This window comes from Pelophylax lessonae, assembly GCF_965119305.1.
Source record: "Pelophylax lessonae genome assembly, chromosome: 3".
NCBI lineage: Eukaryota > Metazoa > Chordata > Amphibia > Anura > Ranidae > Pelophylax > Pelophylax lessonae.
In genome coordinates this window covers 167,868,338-167,887,679 of record NC_138770.1, presented here as the reverse complement: position 1 = coordinate 167,887,679, position 19,342 = coordinate 167,868,338, and the positions used below count along the sequence as shown (strand labels likewise).

The window sequence follows — 19,342 nt, the reverse complement described above, 5'->3', positions numbered from 1 at the left end:
TTATTACTTCCTACTCACCGACTGCTGTCTTTCTTACACATTGTTAAGTATACCTGTCACTTGTACTTATCATAGGAAATTGTTTAGTAGACAAGCCAGTATTTAATCCATCAATGTACCTGCAATTGGTGACAATAGATGGAATGATGCGGATACGGGGATATTATTTATTTAATTGTGAACCTCATTAAATGCAAGATGTGTAAGTACCTACATTTGACTTGGAAATTCAATCAAAACTTGCAAACTCTTGTTTGAAGGGTTTGTGAGTACCAGGAATCAGCAATGACCCTGCAAGCCATTGTTGAATACTGACATAATGTGCTAAACATGCCAAGTATGGGAAGTATTCGCTAAAGATTTACAGACATATTGACCTGCCTTTAGTCACAGCAGTAAGAACAGTAGTTCTTTTCAGGACAGCATTAAACAGAAAGAAGAGGGTGATCTAAATGCATGGGGGGAATGTCTGCACTAGGGGGATAAAGGAAATATATAGTGGTTTTGTGTATATTTTTAGAGTGGTTACTCTTTTTTTAGATGGCTTCAAAAGGAGATTCAATCGGAGACAGCCTGTCTATGCTCTCTCTTTTGAAAACGTATGGTGCTGTAGATTGCTTTGTCATGGAGGCATCCTGTATTGCTATTTATTTATTTATTTATTTTTTAGCAAAAATTGTCTACAAATATAAAAATAATGAAGAGAGATAACACCGCTCAGGCTAGACAAAGTCCACGATTCAAGGTGGGTGCTGAACCTCGGCTCGCCACCAGGAGAAGCATGAAAGAAAAAAATGGTCGCACACCACCACAGAATCCAATGAAGAAAAGTTCTTTATTCCATAAATGGTACAAGGTACAGCAGGGTAGGACAGTAGACGCATTTCACACAACTTGTTCACTACTATCCTACCCTGCTGTACCTTGTAACATTTATGTGAATAAAGAACTTTTCTTTATTGGATTCCGTGGTGATGTGCAACCATTTTCTTCTTTCATACAAATATAAAAGACATCAGTTTACAAGCTTTAAAAAAATGAAACCAAAAAACGGATCTAAAACCATTATAGACTAAATGGCCATAAGGAGCAGGCGCCATGACGTAATCACGCTTGCGGAAGTGATGACGGACCGGCATCTGAGTGTCCCCGCGACTAGGAAGTGCGGCCAGTCACCATTACAGCCTGTTTACTGTTACCGCTCTAGCCATCCTGATCCTTACCGGAGTGTCTTTATGAGCTTTATATTCATCACCTTTGTGAGTACCCCCTTTCCCAGTGGTCTTATCCAAATAAAATGTCAAGTTACTGCACTTAGAGTGGCGCCTGTGTTTCCTTCTATAAGGATGCGGACCCCTCCAAATTATTGAGTTCAGGTGTTTCCAGTGAAGGATACTATTAATGCTACAGCATACAGACATTTTAGATAGTTGTGACAACAGTTTGGGGAAGGCCAATTTCTGTTCCAGCATAACTGTGCTCCTTTTTCACAAACCCAGGCCCATACAGATGTGGTGTGTAGGAACTCAAGCGGCCTGCACAGAGCCCTGACCTCAACCCTACTGTAGAACTTTGGGATGGAAGCCGGGTCTTCTCAGCCAACATCCTATTTGATCTCATAAATGCTCTTTTGTGTAAATGGGCATAAACTTCTTCTGAATTTGGACCAAAAAGGCCAGTTTCCCTTTAAGTGTTAGTTTTCTGTATAGACCAATGTAATGATTAGCAATATCTGTACCCAAATGTAATGGAAAACACGCTTATTAATACATACTGTATAAGGGACCATCACATGCATTTGGCTCCATCCAGCCAGCAAAAGTACTTTGGGGGAAAAAAACAACCAAATGTGGGTCTACTTTTATTCATTATCCTGCGTAAAAACAGATAAATGAAAGACATTGAGTCATAGTTTTGTTTTTACAGTATCATAATCAACAGAAAGTTTGGAATTGGTGTAAATAATATAACCTTTTTGTACTTCCAACTATTATGAAGACTGTGAGTACTAGGCTTATCTACAATGCGAAGAGTGAAGCGCAATTCCACATTAATCAGTCTCCTCTGCAATAACCCTAATAAACAACATCTCTTAATTGATATGGCCACAGAAAACTAAAATCTGATTGGATGATATAACTGAATCTTTGAATCCAGAAATAATTGCATTTACTTTTATGAGCACAGGTTGTTAGCACTTGTATGACTGAAAGCCAATAGGGAAGAAAAGCTATAGAAAAGGATTGTGCTTGACTCTGCTTGTACTTCCCAATTTTGTTCTTCTTACCACTAGATGATAAATCAAGAGCATATTGTAGATGGCCAAAATGTCGGTCTTTTTTATTTTTTAGAATTTTGGCAGTAAATTACATAATCACATTTGAATTTGATATGCTTTAATTGTCATGACAAGCAAAATATGCATAAATCAACAAATGCAGCCCTACGTTCTAGGACTAGTAAGCATACAAGGAAGAAGCTATGCAAAACTCAGATATGTGGAAAGTATTTTTGAGATAGAACTTCAGGGAAGATTGTATCAGAAAATTAAAGTAAACATGCCATGTGGGACACAAAGGTACTATCACTGCTGATCTTCTGAGAATGCTCATCACTTAGTTGTGCTGACTTGTTGGTTTTAATACTTTGAGTCACTGATTGAGAACAGGTAGGTCGTTTAGAAAAGTTGCAGGTAAGTCATACATTTTTATTTGCGTACTTGTTCTGGAGGAGTCAATCATAGTATTGAAGAATGAGGGTCAGAAAGAAAGAAAGGTCGGTAATTACAGGCTTCCTTTAATACTTTCCTGCTTCTGGAACACAATTTTTTTTATTACTTGATATATAAGGAAATGTGAGGGTCACAGGGAAGGGAGGGTAGACATGTGCATGATGAAAAAAATAGTTTAGTTTCGTTTAGATTTGTTAATCTAGTTATTTTGTTAAGTTAAATTCGGTTGATTCGCTCAGTTCGTATTTGGGATTCGTATTCGGAATTAATTTTATGCCTTTTTCAAATCTTCTTCGAATTTATTGATTTTTTGATTAGAAACGGTTGAATCATTAAATTTCACATCGGTTGAATCAAAACTTTTAGACTGTTTTTCGATTCAAAGTGAACAAACAAAAGAAAAATCTTCATCAAATTATTACAATAACTCTTTAAATCATCTTTGGCTTAACAAAAACAGCATTATTTCCAAATGGTACTCTAACAACACACACAGTCTTTGATTTCAAATGTGTTTACAGTTCAAATTCAAATAGGATTCAATGTAAAATTCAATTCGAATTTCAATTTGAATTTCGGAAATTTCAACAAATTTTATTTAGTTATTCAGAGCATTCGGTAAACTTTGTTTATACTGCAATTCGGATATTTGGACGTATCCGAATTTCCGAGTAACAAAAATTTTTTTGGAATATTTATTCGGAACGAAACGAAGCACGCATGTCTGAGGAAGAGGGAAACAATAAAAGGTGTATGGGGAAGGCTTTGTAATATAACTGACAGCAAGGTGTTTTCCATTGCTCTGATTATTCAGAAAGAAAGAAACTGTATACCTGATCCCTTCCCTATGGGTAAAACACATCTCTGTGCATTATTATTCATTCAATTCAATTATGTATTTGTCAGCTTCTAACATACTTCTTCATCTTCTGATGTTAGACCCTTTTCCTGTAAAAGTAAAGAAAGCCATATGTTTAGAAAGTTCCTTATTAATGTGTTCATACAGCTAAGAACTTTTTATGTAGATAATGTAGAGAAAATGTAAATCCCTAAGTTTATTTTGTGTTGTATGGGACCCATTGGGGAAATTTCCTATCACTTCACAAGAAATGAAATGAAATTTCCACAATGTAAGGTGAGTTATCATTTTAGACAGTTATCTCCTGAACCGGTGTCCCCATTGGAAGATTCTCCTCACTTCTTGTTCTGGTGAGAACAGTAAAATTTTGAATACCTATCAATCTTTTCCTTGCTGACAATGATCATAAGGACACATTGGGAACATGCAGGGACACATGGGATTGATTTACTAAAGGCAAATAGACTGTTCACTTTGCAAGGGAATTTCCCCCGGAGCTTAGTGAATGCGATGAGGCTTTGCTGACTTCCATCATCCAGTCATGCCGAAGAAAAATGCTATTTTATTATTTTTTCTTGCATGTAATTGGATATTCTTTGCAAAGTGAAATCTTGCCACATTCACTAAATGTATAAATTAAAAATTGCCTTGCACAGATTTTTTGCCTTTAGTAGATCAACCCAAGCTGCTTAATTTTAAATATGGTATGCAATTAGAGTTTGAAATGTGTCACCAGTGCTGATTGTTTGTTTTATTGTGGGCAAGTTGCTAGTTTAATAACATAAAATTTAGTGTAGTTGAAATGGCCACAGATGGATCGCAGACCCGCGGGTACTCTAGGGTATTGTGGAATTAGTCATTTAGAATATGTATTACCAATACTCTCCCTGGAAACTTCTTAACCGCTTCCCAACCACCTGCCGCCTTTTTACTGCGGCAGGGTGGCTCTCCTGCGCAAACCGACATAGACCGACGTAGACCTACACCGGCGGCGCACTCCTGACCCCACTCACCAGCGGGGAAGCTGATGTACAGGTCAGACGACTCCGATTGCCGCCTGACACCCGTGATCGATCCCCGCTGAGAGAGAAGGACGGTCGGCTGTTGTAAACACAACCGACCATCCTTCTCCCTGAAATGATCACAGAGCTCATGTGAACCTTCTATATAGGATCACAGGTCTCTGTGGTCATCTCAGAAGCCACGCCCCCACATTTAACCCCTTGATCACCTATACTGTTAACCCCTTCCCTGCCAGTGTCATTATTACAGTAACAGTGCATATTTTTAGCACTGATTACTGTAGTAATGTCTCTGGTACCACCAAAAGTATCAAAAATGTCAGTTAGGGGTCCGATCTGTCCGCCGCAATGTCGCAGTCCCGCTAAAAATCGCAGATCGCCGCCATTACTAGTAAAAAAAAAAAAAACAATAAAAATTACATAAATCTTTCCCATAAGTAGTAGACGTGATAACTTTTGCGCTAACCAACCAAAATACGCTTATTACAATTTTTTTTACCAAAAATATGTAGCAGAAAACAAATTGGCCTAAAATTTTAAAAAATTTTGATTTTTAAATAGTTTTTTTTGGGAATGTTATATAGCAGAAAGTAAAATATTGTTTTTTTTTTTTTTCCAAAATTGTCGCTCTTTTTTTGTTTATAATGCAAAAAATAAAATCGCAGAGGTGATCAAATACCACCAAAAGAAAGCTCTATTTGTGGGAAAAAAGGACATAAATTTTGTTTGGGTACAGCATCGCACGACCGCGCAATTGTCCGGTAAAGTAATGCAGTGCCGAATCTCAAAATGGGGCCTGGTCATTAAGCAGCAAAATCTTCCGGTCTTAAAGTTAAAAATTGCCTTGCACAGCTTTTTTGCCTTTAATAGATCAACCCAGGCTGCTTAATTTTAAATATGGTATGCAATTAGAGTTTGAAAGTTGTCACCAGTGCTGATTATTGGTTTTATTGTGGTCAAGTTGCTAGTTTAATAACACAAAATTTAGTGTAGTTGAGATGGCCCCAGATGGATCACAGACCCAGAATTGTATAAAGTACTTGAAACCCATACTTGAGTAAAAGTACAAGTGCTCGATCAAAAAGTGACTTGAGTAGAATTGGAAGTGTTCGATCAAAAAGTGACTTGAGTAGAAGTACTAAAGTATTCAACATTTTTTGTACTTAAGTATTGCAAGTAGTTTTTTTAAAAATTTTGCTACTCAAGTACTGAAAGTAAAAGTACCAGTAGTTTTGAAAAAAAAATTGCTACTCAAGTACTGAAAGTAAAAGTACAAGTACTGTGTTATGTAGTTATTAAAGAAAGAAGTCAAAAATTTGAATATCACATTGTTTTTTATTATTTCAAATGCAGCTTTTATTTATACATACAGTAGCTTTTATTTTCGTATGCGCTGATAATACACATGTTTTGAGCTTCATGAAACCTGCCATCTACTGTTCTGGCAGTGGTAATTTTTATAATTGTAACGAGTAACTATGCAGCACAAAAAAAAAATATCGGAGTAGAAATATTGAAATCATTGAAAAAATGTAGTGAAGTAAAAGTGGAAGTAGGAGAAAAAAATTCTACTCTAGGAAAGTACAGATACCGCCTTTCAGTACTTAAGTACAGTAGTGAAGAAGTTCTACTTAGTTACTATACATCTCTGCACAGACCCGCAGGTACTCTAGGGTACTGTGGAATTTGTCATTTAGAATACCGTATGTATTTACCAATACTCTCCCTGGAACCATCTTAGGCTACATTCACATGTCAGCGTAGCGATCGTGGACAGAATCACCGTGATTCTGCCCGCGATCCGGAAATCATTGCAAATCGCGGGACGCCTATGCGTTTCCCGTGATTTGCAATAGCACCCCAAACGCTATGCGATGTTGCCGCGATTTACGCTTGTTGAATCGCGGTAACATCGCGCAAAAAAAATCGCGGGACGCATGACGCCCAAAAAAGGTACAAGAGCTTCTTTGGGGCGTCAGGCGTCCCACGATTTGCAATGATTTCCGGATCGCGGGCAGAATCGCGGTGATTCTGCCCGCGATCTCTACGCTGACATGTGAATGGAGCCTTAAATGTGTTATTTCAATAAAATACCATAATGGCAAATATATAATACTAAAGCCATTTTTTAAAAACATTTTCACCACAGCAATTAGCCTTCTTACAAAGTTCAATTCAATGTGAATGTATGTGTGTTAGCAACATTACACTGCAAGCTCATTTGAGGGCCAGGGAATGATGTCAATGATTATATGTTCTCTATAAAAAAAATTGCAGACTATAGGGTTGATTTACTAAAGCTGCATGGTGCAAAATCTGGTGCAGTTCTGCATAGTATCCAATCAGCTTCCAGGTTTTATAGTCAAAGCCTAATTGAACAAGCTGAAGCTAGAAACTGATTGGCTACCATGCAAAGCTGCACCAGATTTAGTAAATCTCCCCCTATGTCTTCGCTAAATATATTAAATAAAAATCAACTATGTGCACACTTGTAGAATTTTATAAAACTTACCCAAGAATCAATATAGCTCTTTTGACCCATCCATCAGTGGAGTCAGCACAGAACTTTTTGCCTTTCTTTGTCCTGAAACTGAAGGGGAAATCATCAGTAAACCACTGAATGCAAGGTTTTGGTAAAGTGCATGAAACATATTTATTTAAATTAACAGTAGCACACAATCCCTGTGTCATGTAAACCCAATTAAAGTGTATGTAAACCCTAACAATGAATGTCTTTTATTTGGTCCCTTTTGGTCCGTTAAATTTACCATTGATTGTGTTATGTTGTTATATTTGTTCAATAAGTGCGGAAAATACCCGTTGATCCTGCCATAAATGTTGTGAGTTGATACTTTTCTGTGCCAACTGTTATCAAATTCATTGGTCCTAGCTAACTCAGTGGATCTCAGAATATCTCCTGCTATGTTCCGGAGAAGAGGAGAATGGGAGGTATTTCACAGTCCTGCCCTAGACTGATAATGCTTTTCCTCCATATACGGTATAATGAGTCTTGTCACACCAGGAAGTAAGTGTGTCACTGGCAGGATCAATAGGTGAAAATAAAGCAAAACAAAGCCTGAAAACACTAAGGCTCCATTCACACCTGAGTGTAACGTTTTCACGTGTTTTTTTTTGGGACTTTTTAAGATGTTTTTTTTCTGGCTTTTTTCAGGCGTTTTTTTTTAAGGTGTTTGGAGGCAGGCATTGACATCTAACAAAAACGCTTGTAATCTGCCAAAAAATAAGTTCGTACTTTTTTGAGCTTCAAGCGTTTTGCTTCAGGCGATTAAACTCTCCTATGTGATCAGGGGCCATTGAAATGAATGGGATTTTGCTTGTTGGGTGTTTTGAGACTTCAGAGATGAGCGTTTTACGAGCTGAAATACGCTCAGGTGTGAACAGGGCCGAACACAGACACCACATCTATGGACTGGTAATCTTGACTGCGTCACTTGCCTGATGAAGGGTCCTGCGTGGCTCCGAAACATTGCAATCAGCTGTAATGATGTGATTGCTGATAAAAAGCTCTGGACCCACTCTGGAGATTCTTGGTGTGCTGGTGACATTCTTTTGCTCTGAGTTAAACTAACATACACTCCGCAATTGGTTTGCATGAATGTGCTGGTGACATTTAAGATGGTTCCAGCCGGTGGTCACTTCAGGACCCACTTATATGCACAGCCATTTCTACAGGAACATGTGCGTTGGGATTAGTGTGTTGTATGGTAAGTAAACGACACTCCAAAATCGTTTTGCAAAACGCAGTTCGATTTGTAGAATCACACCCATGCGATCCGATTGTGGCACAGACAAAAAAAGGGTCCTGCACGAGTTTGGTGTGAATGTGGTGCGATTTAAGCCATTCAAATCCATGGCTCAAATCACATCCCAGAGACACCGCATGAAATTCGCACAGGAATGTGCTGCGATTCCTGTGCAAATTACATGCGGTGTCCCGCACCGCATCTGTGTGAACCCGGGCTTAAGCGCAATCAGCTGTCTCCAGTTAAGGTTACTCTTAGTTAACGTCAGTGGTGGCTTCATCTGGGCGGCAGACGGACCGCACCATACCCCCCCGGACCACACCAGGCCGCCGCACACCGTACCCCCCCGGACCACAGCAAGACAGGAGACAGGACAGGAGACACAGGAGACAGGGCAGGACCCCCCTCACTCACCCTGCCTGGATGCAGCAGCAGGCGGCGGCTTTGGCTTCTTCCCCCTGTCTTCTGCGTTTCCTCCCTCCTCCTCCATGCCCAATGGCATGGCGTCTCAAAATCCGCTTCCTTATTGGCCAGGAGGAGGATCCGTGTGACAATAGCGAATTTTCATTCGCTATTGTCACACAACTGGGTGGGCTCGGGTGCACTGCTCTCTGCCCTGAGCCCACCCTTTTTTTAGCCTGTGAGAACCTCTGGCTTTAATCACATGGTTAAAAAAAAAATAAAAAGCCCTATTGAACTCCATGCGTCCGGTGCCCCGCATGTAGATTAGGGGGCCAGATGCATGGATAGGGTCGTCACTGGTTAACGTATTGCTATATACATCTTGTAGCTTGTAGTCTCCAGTTAAAACTTTTGAATCTGGACACAGTCAGCAGTAAATGCTTGACAGAGGTTATAACCTTTGCTGTGCTTTTCAGAACTAAAGTAGAACAGTTGCTCCCACCAATTTTTAACCACGTGTGCTGCCATGGTTTTACCATTCAAGTGGCTGTGGCCAAAAATAATACAGGACAGCATATAGCAGTTAGTATCTTGTGAACAAAAATGATTTCTACAACGTACATGATGGCATTGATGGGGCACACCTCATTGCTCCTCTGGGTGGTATAACTTCTAATGGCTTTCACAGGTACAGGCTTTTTGTGGTACGAGTAGCAGCAGTCAAATACTGTAGATACAGAAAAAGCATAAAATGAGCAGAATGAACAAGCTATTTTAAAGCATTAAATAAAACTATTTTGGTAGTATTAAGAGGAATCATTGAAGTAAAACTGTAGTTGTAAATAACATATCATTTACTGTTCATGTCAGTAATCAGTTTTTTAAAAATAGTTCAAATAAGGGTATGACTACTTTCATTATATTACATATCATCCTCCTCTCAATAAACTTGTTTGCTTTCATTTTCTTAAACAGGTGTAACCAGATTGCCCAGGCTTCAGTATGCCTGGAATTCTTGGGGAAGTCCAAAATAAAAGACCAAGGAGCTCTGCCTGCAATTTCCAGTGATTTGAATCTTGTTCATTCACTGATTTAGAAAAAAAAATGTATACATATGATATACCTTATTCTTGGGGGACAGCCAGGAAGCAAGAGGATATTTTTCCAATGGGCCAGAATGAACAAGATATGTATCTCTAAGAGTGGATATGTGCAGAGGGGCAGCGTGGTGCGGCAGCAGTAACACTCGAAGACCAGGTGCAATAACAGAACTGTATTGTAGTTAAAGTTTGAACAACCACAACTAGCCGATGGGAAGGCGACCCAACTGGGAGCATTCACAGGATGTTGTGGAGAACAGGGTAGAAGCAGTTCTTGGATGCTCGGACATTATCTGTATCGAGGGATGAAATGCAGCCTGGCCAGTCTGCGCGCAAACAAGGGGGGCTTCCAGGAAGGATAATGTGTCCCTGCTCTTTCCCTGCTCATCAGGAACCTCTCTCTAACACTATTACTGTCCCTGTCAGATGGGTGACCTGTCCCCACACATGGAATGCGTGCCTAGCCTGGGAGCCAGGGCTTTAAATAGGTTCGGCCTGACCCAAGATGGCTGCCAGAGCCACATGTGCATCATCATATTGGATAGTTTTCCCAGTGACCCAGGAAACCATAGAAGAACCATGTTCCTCTTGACTTCCCCTCCAACTGCAATGGCGCTGAGACCGAGTGCCACTTGCAATGGAGAAAACAGACTGCACCTGCCTACAGCTACTTCTTTGGTCAGAATGGGCAATAAGTGCTTGATGTTGCCCATTATATTGTTATCTTCACCCTGTGTACACCTGTGATCACACTGTCTGGTAGAGGAGAGCTTTCCATCATTACTTTCCTTTGTGGCACCAATGTCTCATGGCAAAAGCCTCAAATTAAGCTAATATGAAAAGGTATGACACAATGGTGTGGATTTACTATAACTAGAGAGTGTAAAATCTGGTGAAGCGCTACATAGAAACCACTCAGATTCCAATTTTTTTGTTAAAGCTTAAATGAACAAGCTGAAGTTAGACACTGATTATCTACTTTGCGCAAATGCACCACATTTTGCACTCTCCAGTTTGAGTATATCAACCCCAATATGTACTTTAGGAATATCCAACATTCACCATACCCACCAATCAATAAGACACAATGACTTTCAATGGTACACTTTTTTAGCCCACATAACTATGTCCCTATCACAGAAAAGCTAGGTTATCTACTGCACTAAATAAACAGAGTTCATATCCACTGAAACTGCAGGTAGAACTCCTTGGTCTATTTTATTTCTTGAAATTGCATATCTTTGGTAGAAAACCATGCACTAAAGGTCGTACATGGTATAAACCAGAATCTTCTCTTGGACATTAAACTGTTCTAGAAAAATCTTCCCAGGAACTATCTATAGGAGATTTGAATATTCTGGGTTGGCTTACTGAAGGCAAATAGTTTACTTTTCAATAACTTTATTTGCCTGTTGAACTAAGCTGCTGTAATTATTATCATTGATAATGAATGAATGCTGTAAGTGTATAGCCCAGTGCTCCTAGTGTAGTTTTGTAGTTGCAATGCCAAGCTTTCCATGATCTTTGACAACACCTTGCTTATTAGCCCTACAAATGGTTAGAATAATAAAAAATAGATTTTTAATTCATACTTACCTGTAAAATCCATTTCTTGAAGTAGATCACGGGACACAGAGCCACAAATCATAAAATATGGGTTATATAGGCCACCTATAGGTGAAGGACACTGGCAACCAATCAGAATTGATTACCCCCTATATAAACACTCCCACACAGGTAGTACCTCAGTTTTGTAGCAAGCAATAAAAGACCCCATAGAAGAGGGGAGGGACTTCTGTGTCCCTTGATGTACTTCAAGAAATGGATTTTCCAGGTAAGTATAAATTAAAAATCAATTTTTTCTTTTCATACATCACGGGATACAGAGCCACAGATCATAATATATGGGACGTCCCAAAGCAATGCATCTGAGGGGAGGGGGACACCAAAAATACCACCATCTGACCCTTAACAGAAGGATTACACCGCCGCCTGCAGTACACTGTGGCCAAAAGCAGACTCCTTCTGGGTCCCAACATCCACTCTATAGAAACGAGTGAACATATGCACCGACGACAAGGTCGCGGCCTTGCAAATCTGAGCCATAGAGGCTTGATGACAATGTGCCCAAGAGGCACCTACTCCTCTAGTAGAATGTGCCTTTATGGGAAAAGGTGGAACCTTTCCTACTAAACCATACGCCTGGGTAATAACCTGGTGAATCCAACAGGAAATCATAGATTTAGATGCCGCCAACTCCTTCCTGGGGCCTTCTGGCAGCACAAACCAGCTCTCGGTCTTACGAATATGAGCTGTTTCCTGTAAATAATATTTAAGTGCATGCATTACATCAAGGGAATGCAATAACTTTTTCTCCTCTGAGTGAGGATCTGGAAGAAACGAAGGTAGTATAATGTCCTGATTCAAATGAAAAGCGGACACTACCTTGGGCAAAAAATCTGGGTGAGGACATAAAATCACCCTATCTTGATAAAATATCAACAATGGCTCTTTACAAGAAAGAGCTGCTAGTTCCAATACTCTTCTAGCTGAAGCTATCGTAATCAAAAAGACCAGTTTCTTGGTTAAAAGAACCAGGGGAACCTGCCCCAGAGGTTAAAAAGGCTGCTCTTTGCAAAACTGCCAACACCAATTTTAAGTCCCAAGGACACAACGGTGGCTTCAAACGCAATATTCCCCGGACGAAGGTTTGAACCAACGAATGGGAAGCGATCGGTTCCTGGAAAAAAAATGATAAAGCTGAAATCTGCCCTTTAATTGTGCTCAGGGCTAATTTCATATCTACCCCTGCTTGCAGGAAGGATAGAATTCTTCCGATGATATATGTGCGGGGATGCCATTTCCTGGCTTCACACCAGGCAATGTAGGACCAGACCCTGTAATTAATATTATTAGAGACTGGCTCTTCCTGGCGTTTATCAATGTATGAACTGCTGGGCCAGACACACCCTGCTCTTCCAAGATAAAGGCTTCAATAGCCAAGCCGTCAAATTTAGAGACTGTATAGCAGGGTGGCATATCGCACCTTGAGAGAGCAAGTCCGGACGCAGTGGAAGGACCCAGGGCCTCGTCACTGCCAACCTCTGGATTTGTGCATACCAAATCCTCCTTGGCCAAGCCGGAGATACCAGAATTACTGGTTTCCCTTCCAGCTTGATTCTGCGCAACAGACGCAATATCAGCTGTACCGGAGGAAAGGCATAGATCAGGGAATACTCATCCCAAGGAGTCACCAAGGCATCCACTCCGACTGCGAGTGGATCCCTGGTCCTGGACACAAATCTCTCCAATTTGTTGTTGAACCTGGATGCCAACAGATCTACATCTGGGACCCCCCAGCGTGGGCAGATCAATTGAAAAATCTCGGGATGTAAGGACCATTCCCCCCCGGAAACATCTGTTGACGGCTCAAGTAATCTGCCTGCCAGTTCTCTACTCCTGGAATGAACACTGCTGTCAGGCATGGCACAAACTTCTCTGCCCCGGACAGGATGATATCCACCTCTTTCTGGGCTGATAGATTCCTTGTGCCTCTTTGATGTTTGAGATAAGCCACAGCCGTGGCATTGTCGGATTGCATCCTGACAGAGTGACCCCGAAGTCTGGGTGTCCAGAAGTTCAGCGCCCGACTGACTGCACGAATTTCTAAAATGTTGATGGGGAGATTACTCTCTACTCAAGACCATTTCCCCTAGACAGAGGCTTCCTCTAGAACCACTCCCCAGCCGGAGAGACTGGCATCTGTAGTCACCACCTTCCAGGTTACTGGAAGAAATGATTTTGCCTTCTCCAGATTTCTGGTCAACAACCACCAATTCAGACTCTGTCGTACTCTTGGTAGCAGAGATATGAGCTGGTCCAAGGACTGAATTTTTCCGTTCCATGCAGACAAAATGTTGTTCTGCAAGGGTCTGGCATGAAATTGAGCATAGGAAATTGCCTCGAATGCGGACACCATCTTCCCCAGTAACCTCATGCAAAGAAGTATAGACGGATATCTCAGTCTTACTCAAGACCGAACCTGATCCTTCAGGTCTGAGACCCTTCTTGCTGGCAAGAATATTTTTGCCTGCACCATGCCGACAAGAAGCCCCAGGTATTCCAGACGCTGGACTGGCTGTAATACTGACTTTGCTAAGTTTAGTATCCAACCCAACCGTTTCAAAAAATGTACAGTCTGAAGGATATTTTGGCTTAGAGCTGACGCTGATCGATTTATTAGCAATAGATCATCCAGATACCCTATTATTGATATCCCTCGGGACCTTAGAACAGCTAATACTGGAGCTAGGATCTTTGTGAACACTCTTGGTGATGTGGCCAACCCGAAGGGCAGGGCCACAAACTTGAAGTGATAGTTTCCAATCGCAAAACAAAGAAATATTAGATGGGTCTGAAATATAGGCACATGAAGATATGCATCCTTGATGTCTACGGATGCTAGGAATTCCTTTCCCTGCTGGGAGGTTACGACTGAATGAATTGATTCCATGTGGAAAGAACGAACGTTCAGAAACTGATTCAGCACCTTGAGATCCAAAATAGGTCTCACATCCCTGTTTGGTTTTTGGATTACGAATAGGTTTGAGTAAAACCCTTTGAACCTTTCGTCTTCTGGAACCTCGGTTATCATCTTCTGAGCCCTCAGCTGGTCCAATGCCTGAAAGAGAGAGCTTTCATTTAGGGGATCTTTTGGTATGCTTGACCTCACAAACCGAGGATGCGGGAACATCCGTAATTCCAGCTTGTATCCCTGTGAAATGGTGGTGACAGCCCAGTTGTCTAGAATCAATGTCCTGAGAACCTCAGAAGCCTTCCCCCCACCCAGGCAAGTGGGGGTGCCCCTTCATGGAGAAGGCTTAGAGGAAGACTTGGCTGGTCTTTGGGCCCAGGGCTTTTTCTGACCTTGCCCCGAGAGCTTGGGTCTGTAGGCAGACAGTTGAGGCCATCGCCACTGCCTGGAACTGGAAGCACTGGTATTATGTGTGCTGGGGATCTTAAAGGAAGGATGCCTGCTCTTCCTCTTTACAGGTAGCAACGTACTCTTCCCCCCTGAGATCTTTTGGATATACGTATGCAGATCATCATCCTTAAAGGGGAAGCTAGGCAGTCATTTTTTACATGGTAATTCCGCAGACCAGCTCTTTAACCACAGGATTCTGTGCATATGCACTTTTGCCTTATGGAGTCCAAGAGTGGATGCATGGGAAATGACCGAAGACTCTGAGGAGGGCGCAGTGAGCCAAGGGAGGAAAAAGAGTTTTCAGCTGACTCAAGGGGCGGGAGTTTAAACTTAGCCCGGACCATCTCAGCAACAGACTAGATAAACAATCTCTGGGATTGAGAGGCTGATAGAGATTCCTCTGATTCTGACTCCCCGGAAGTGGAAGTTTCAGCTTTACCTTCTATAGGGTCATCTTCAGCTACATCTTTCAAATCCTCTGCCCAAGCCTGAACTGATTCAGGGGCGGCTCAGGAGAGGGGGATCTAATCTGCTTCTTTCCTCCATTTGGTGCTGCAATCATGTCAGCAATCTTACCCTCTAGCCTGGCTAATGCCGATGCCAAATCGTCCTTGGTAACATAGGCTGTGGCAGAAGTACACGGAATAGCTACTATGGCTGACAACCATAATGGCTCACATTGGCTATTTGTTTCTGGCTTATCAGGAGAAGTAGACACAGTGGAAGCACGACTAGGGCCTTCAGGGCCTGACGGTGGCATCACAGTGCCTTTTCCAACTCTGCTCCCTCCAGTCCTTTTTCAGGCAGACATTGCTTTATAGCAAGACAAACTTGAGGTACTACCTTTAAAGTGTACTCAAGGTCTGTGCTAAGCATATACAGCCTAATGCACACAACACTGATTTACCATACAGGACCTTTTAGTGCCAGTAACATACACCCACAGTGACTCACGCAACCCAGCTGCTGCTGCTCTGTGTCCCCTTTCAGCCTGCAGAGGCTAGTGTGTTGGAAACAGTTCCTTGCAGAACATGCCCCTTTATGCATGGGCGGCGTGGTGCGTGGCGTCCATGTGCACGCCAAACCGCGTTAGAACACGCCCACCAAGTGGCGAACGCCTATGTGTGCGTGAATGGGCGCAAGTCTCTGTAATCTTAATAAAGGTAACAGTGCATAAAATATTTACAATTTTGCAATTTTTACCCCTTTAGGTTTTTTGTTTGCTGTATAAATATTTAAAATGGACTCACCAGTCCTGCCGCAGGATACTGCTATAAGCAAGTTTCCAATCTTCACTCCTCACGGTGAGCATGGTCTTAAAGACCTTCAAGGACTGGGTCCCCTACATAAGAGGGGCCATGGCCTTGGACCTGTAGAGCACCCTGCATTTAGCGCCTTTGGGGTTTGGTATTCCAAGGGTCCGGATCCCAGGGTCCAGCGCCTAAAAAGGACAGCGTTTTAGGCAAAACCTCGTATCTGCTTCTCAAGGCTGGGGTACCATCTTTTTAGTCCATTGACTGTTTTAGATGGATCTGATAGCTAACCCCTTAGATTTAATGATCTTTAATTGGGGTATGATAGCTTACTCTTCTTTCTTCTTCTTTGAAACACAATAAACATGTGGAGCACCTCTCCACATCGACCTTCATTTTTTAGACACTGGCGAAAAAACTGAGTTACTTCCTGTGTGGGAGGGGTTATATAGGGGGTCATCAATTCTGATTGGTTTCCAGTGTCCCTCACCTATAGGTGGCCTATATAACCCATATGTTATGATTTGTGGCTCTGTGTCCCGTGATGTACGAAAAGAAACAAGATTTAATATAGGTTTGCCACAACTGTTCACAAACTGAACCCATGCAGATTTGCTCATCCCTACAAATGAATACGACAGACTTTCCCTAAAAAAAAATGCATCTAAAATCTCAAAATCTATGTATATCAATCATTACCTCGAGCAGCAGATACAGTGATATCTATCAAAGATTTGCCTTAGAAATTTTAAAAATTACAAGTTAATTTAAAATGTAGCTTGTGCCATAAAGGAAATCAATGATAATTAAACTTTGCCTTGTACTTACTATTGTTGTATAGTATATTTTTATGTGCCTTCATTTTGCTGTTTTAAAGTTCTTGCCAACATTCCCATCTGCCTACCTTTGACTGCTCTGGTTTGTGGGGAGGAAAGGAGCATTCAATGGGAACACAAGTAATATAGGAAAAATATGTCAGCTTCATGTTGCAAGGACAGAGTGCTAAATACTGAACCACTCTGCTGTTTTTGCCATTAAGGCTCCATGTACACGGGACGTTGTTAAAAGTCCCTTTGAATGCTGGAATTTTTAGGACGTTTGAAACGTTTAGCGGGCGTTTAGCAGCGTTTGCGGGCGTTTGCGTTTAGAAGCGTTCCTAGAGGTCAAAAAATTTATTCCCCTTTAAAATGGAAAAACGTGAACGTTAAACGCGGGTCATCGCGTTCAGACGCATTCGGACGCGTTCGGACGCGTTTGTGCGTTTGAAACGCCGGGAAACACACGTCCGAACGCAAATAATTGCGTTCTAAATACAGTCCCTGAACGCAACTGCCTGCAAATGACTTTAAACGACCTGGTGTTCATGGACAGATAAGATAAAATGTAGATGGGTTCAGGGGCTTCTGAAAAAAACGCCCAACTGCTCCTAAACGACCATTTCCAGCGTCCCGTGTACATGGAGCCTAACAGTTCTCTTTAATCACCCACTCATATACATACTGTATACTGTACATACAAGATTGTAAATATTAAAAAATAAGCCCAAGCTTATTAGGTAAAGCCTGTATGGATTCAATTTAGACAAAGGGGTTGATTTACTAAAGACAAATCGGCTGTTCACTTTGCAAGGGCATTTTCCCTTAGCTTAGTAAATGTGGGGTATCATCCAGTCATGTGCAATCAGAAATATTTTTTTTCTTTGCACATGGTGGGGTATTCTCCGCAAAGCAAATTTTTACCACAATTAGTAAAATATTCACAACTAATTTTCACCGCATTCACTAAAGAGAAAAGTGCCTTGAAAAGTGAACAAACATTGTAAGTGTATAGTCCAGCATTTCTAGTGTTCTCAAACTTAATAAATACTAGCTGTGTATATATATTGTCTAAATCAGCCTTTCTTACCTTTTCAACACAGAGGAACCCTTTAAATAACACTCTGGTCTTAGGGAACCCCTGCTAAAAAGTAATATATCTACAACTAGTTAGTGTAATGGTAAGTGGGAAGAATGCTCCTTACACTTGTGCTCATTGGGAAGAATTACCCTTTACAGATAGCAAAAAAGATCAAGAGTGTCAGCGGGTACATATCTGAGAGGCAGAAATTGGACATTGCTCGAGGAACCCCTAGCAACCTCTGGAGGAACCTTGCGGTTCCATGGAACCCTGGTTGAGAGACCCTGGTCTAAATCATAAAACAACAATTGAAATTATATCTCAGCATTTGAAATTTTAACAATCATAATCTACAATAACCAAATATTAGTGCAAAAAAATCTATGCATATCATAAAAGAGTCCATTCTGAAATTATTTCTCATCTTCCAAGACCATGTCCTTGGAAATATTATGCTTAGTGCAAAATGTGTTTAAACAGTTTCCTAATATACCTTTGTATCTTCTACGAATTTCATGAATTGCTCACCACAGTGCCCACCCTAGGGTTTAAGCACTCACCAGATGGTGTTGACCAACTATCTCTAAAATGGTCCAAATCTGAACATTATTTCCAAGGAAATTGTCTAAGAGGATGAGGACAATACCTTCACCATTCCCCTATTAGAGTGCAACTGCCACATAGGTTATTATTCTCCTAAAGCTTTAGCTGATCTGCAGAGTGCATAGGAGGCTCTTGAAATAAATGGATGCCACAGCAGCAAGACCTTCCTTCTTAGTTCCCAGGAACAAACAACAATGCAAGGGCTTCACTAAGTACTTGTGTCTTTTAAGGCCATATGGCTCAATACAGTTTTTAGGTCCTGGGAGTATTTGCCAAATGTTAGGAACCAATACCAGCACATCCTTTGATGCTTAAGACTAATCAAAATGAAACTTGCTACTTCAGGAGCCATGACATGCATTCTATGAAAATGTATCATCCACAACAGCAGCAAAGGCACTCACCTTGTGCATTGCTCAATAAGCACAACACAACAACAGCAGCCACAAGAATGTAAATCTTCTTTGCTAGTAGGCAATCCATTTGGCTAGAAGCACAGAACAGATAGTAGTGGAGAATCTACTGTATTTATGTCTGCATTGCGTATGGGGCAGAAGAAGAGACTGCCTAGGGAAAGTTCCAGGGTTTTCCCGTTACTCTTTATCAAAGTATTTTATTATTCCTTGCATGACTGTATGGCTCCTAAATGTTCTTTTATAATGAGAACTCATTCCAGGACATTCCCTAATTATGTAAAATAGAAGGAACTTGGTTTTCAACCATATAAT

The 19,342-nt window shown here is 41.2% G+C and overlaps 1 protein-coding gene across 1 annotated transcript; it reads right to left on the bottom strand.

The window, feature by feature from the left end:
* Positions 1–3,583: 3,583 nt before the first annotated feature.
* LOC309548940 (C-C motif chemokine 20-like) lies at positions 3,584–19,114 on the bottom strand. Its single transcript, XM_082248872.1, has 4 exons — positions 19,019–19,114; positions 9,400–9,505; positions 7,125–7,202; positions 3,584–3,679 (listed from the first exon to the last, which is right to left on the bottom strand). Exons 1-4 carry the CDS (start codon positions 19,095–19,097, stop codon positions 3,667–3,669), a joined length of 276 nt encoding a protein of 91 aa, XP_082104998.1. The 5' UTR covers positions 19,098–19,114; the 3' UTR covers positions 3,584–3,666.
* Positions 19,115–19,342: the final 228 nt, after the last annotated feature.

Bases quoted from the DNA above. Each gene is read 5' to 3' on its own strand.
- LOC309548940 (XM_082248872.1), bottom strand. From the start codon at position 19,097: ATGGATTGCCTACTAGCAAAGAAGATTTACATTCTTGTGGCTGCTGTT. The intron at 9,506-19,018 runs GTGAGTGCCTTT...CTGTATCTACAG, and splicing joins CTTATTGAGCAATGCACAAG to TATTTGACTGCTGCTACTCG. The intron at 7,203-9,399 runs GTACGTTGTAGA...TTTCCCCTTCAG, and splicing joins TGCCCCATCAATGCCATCAT to TTTCAGGACAAAGAAAGGCA.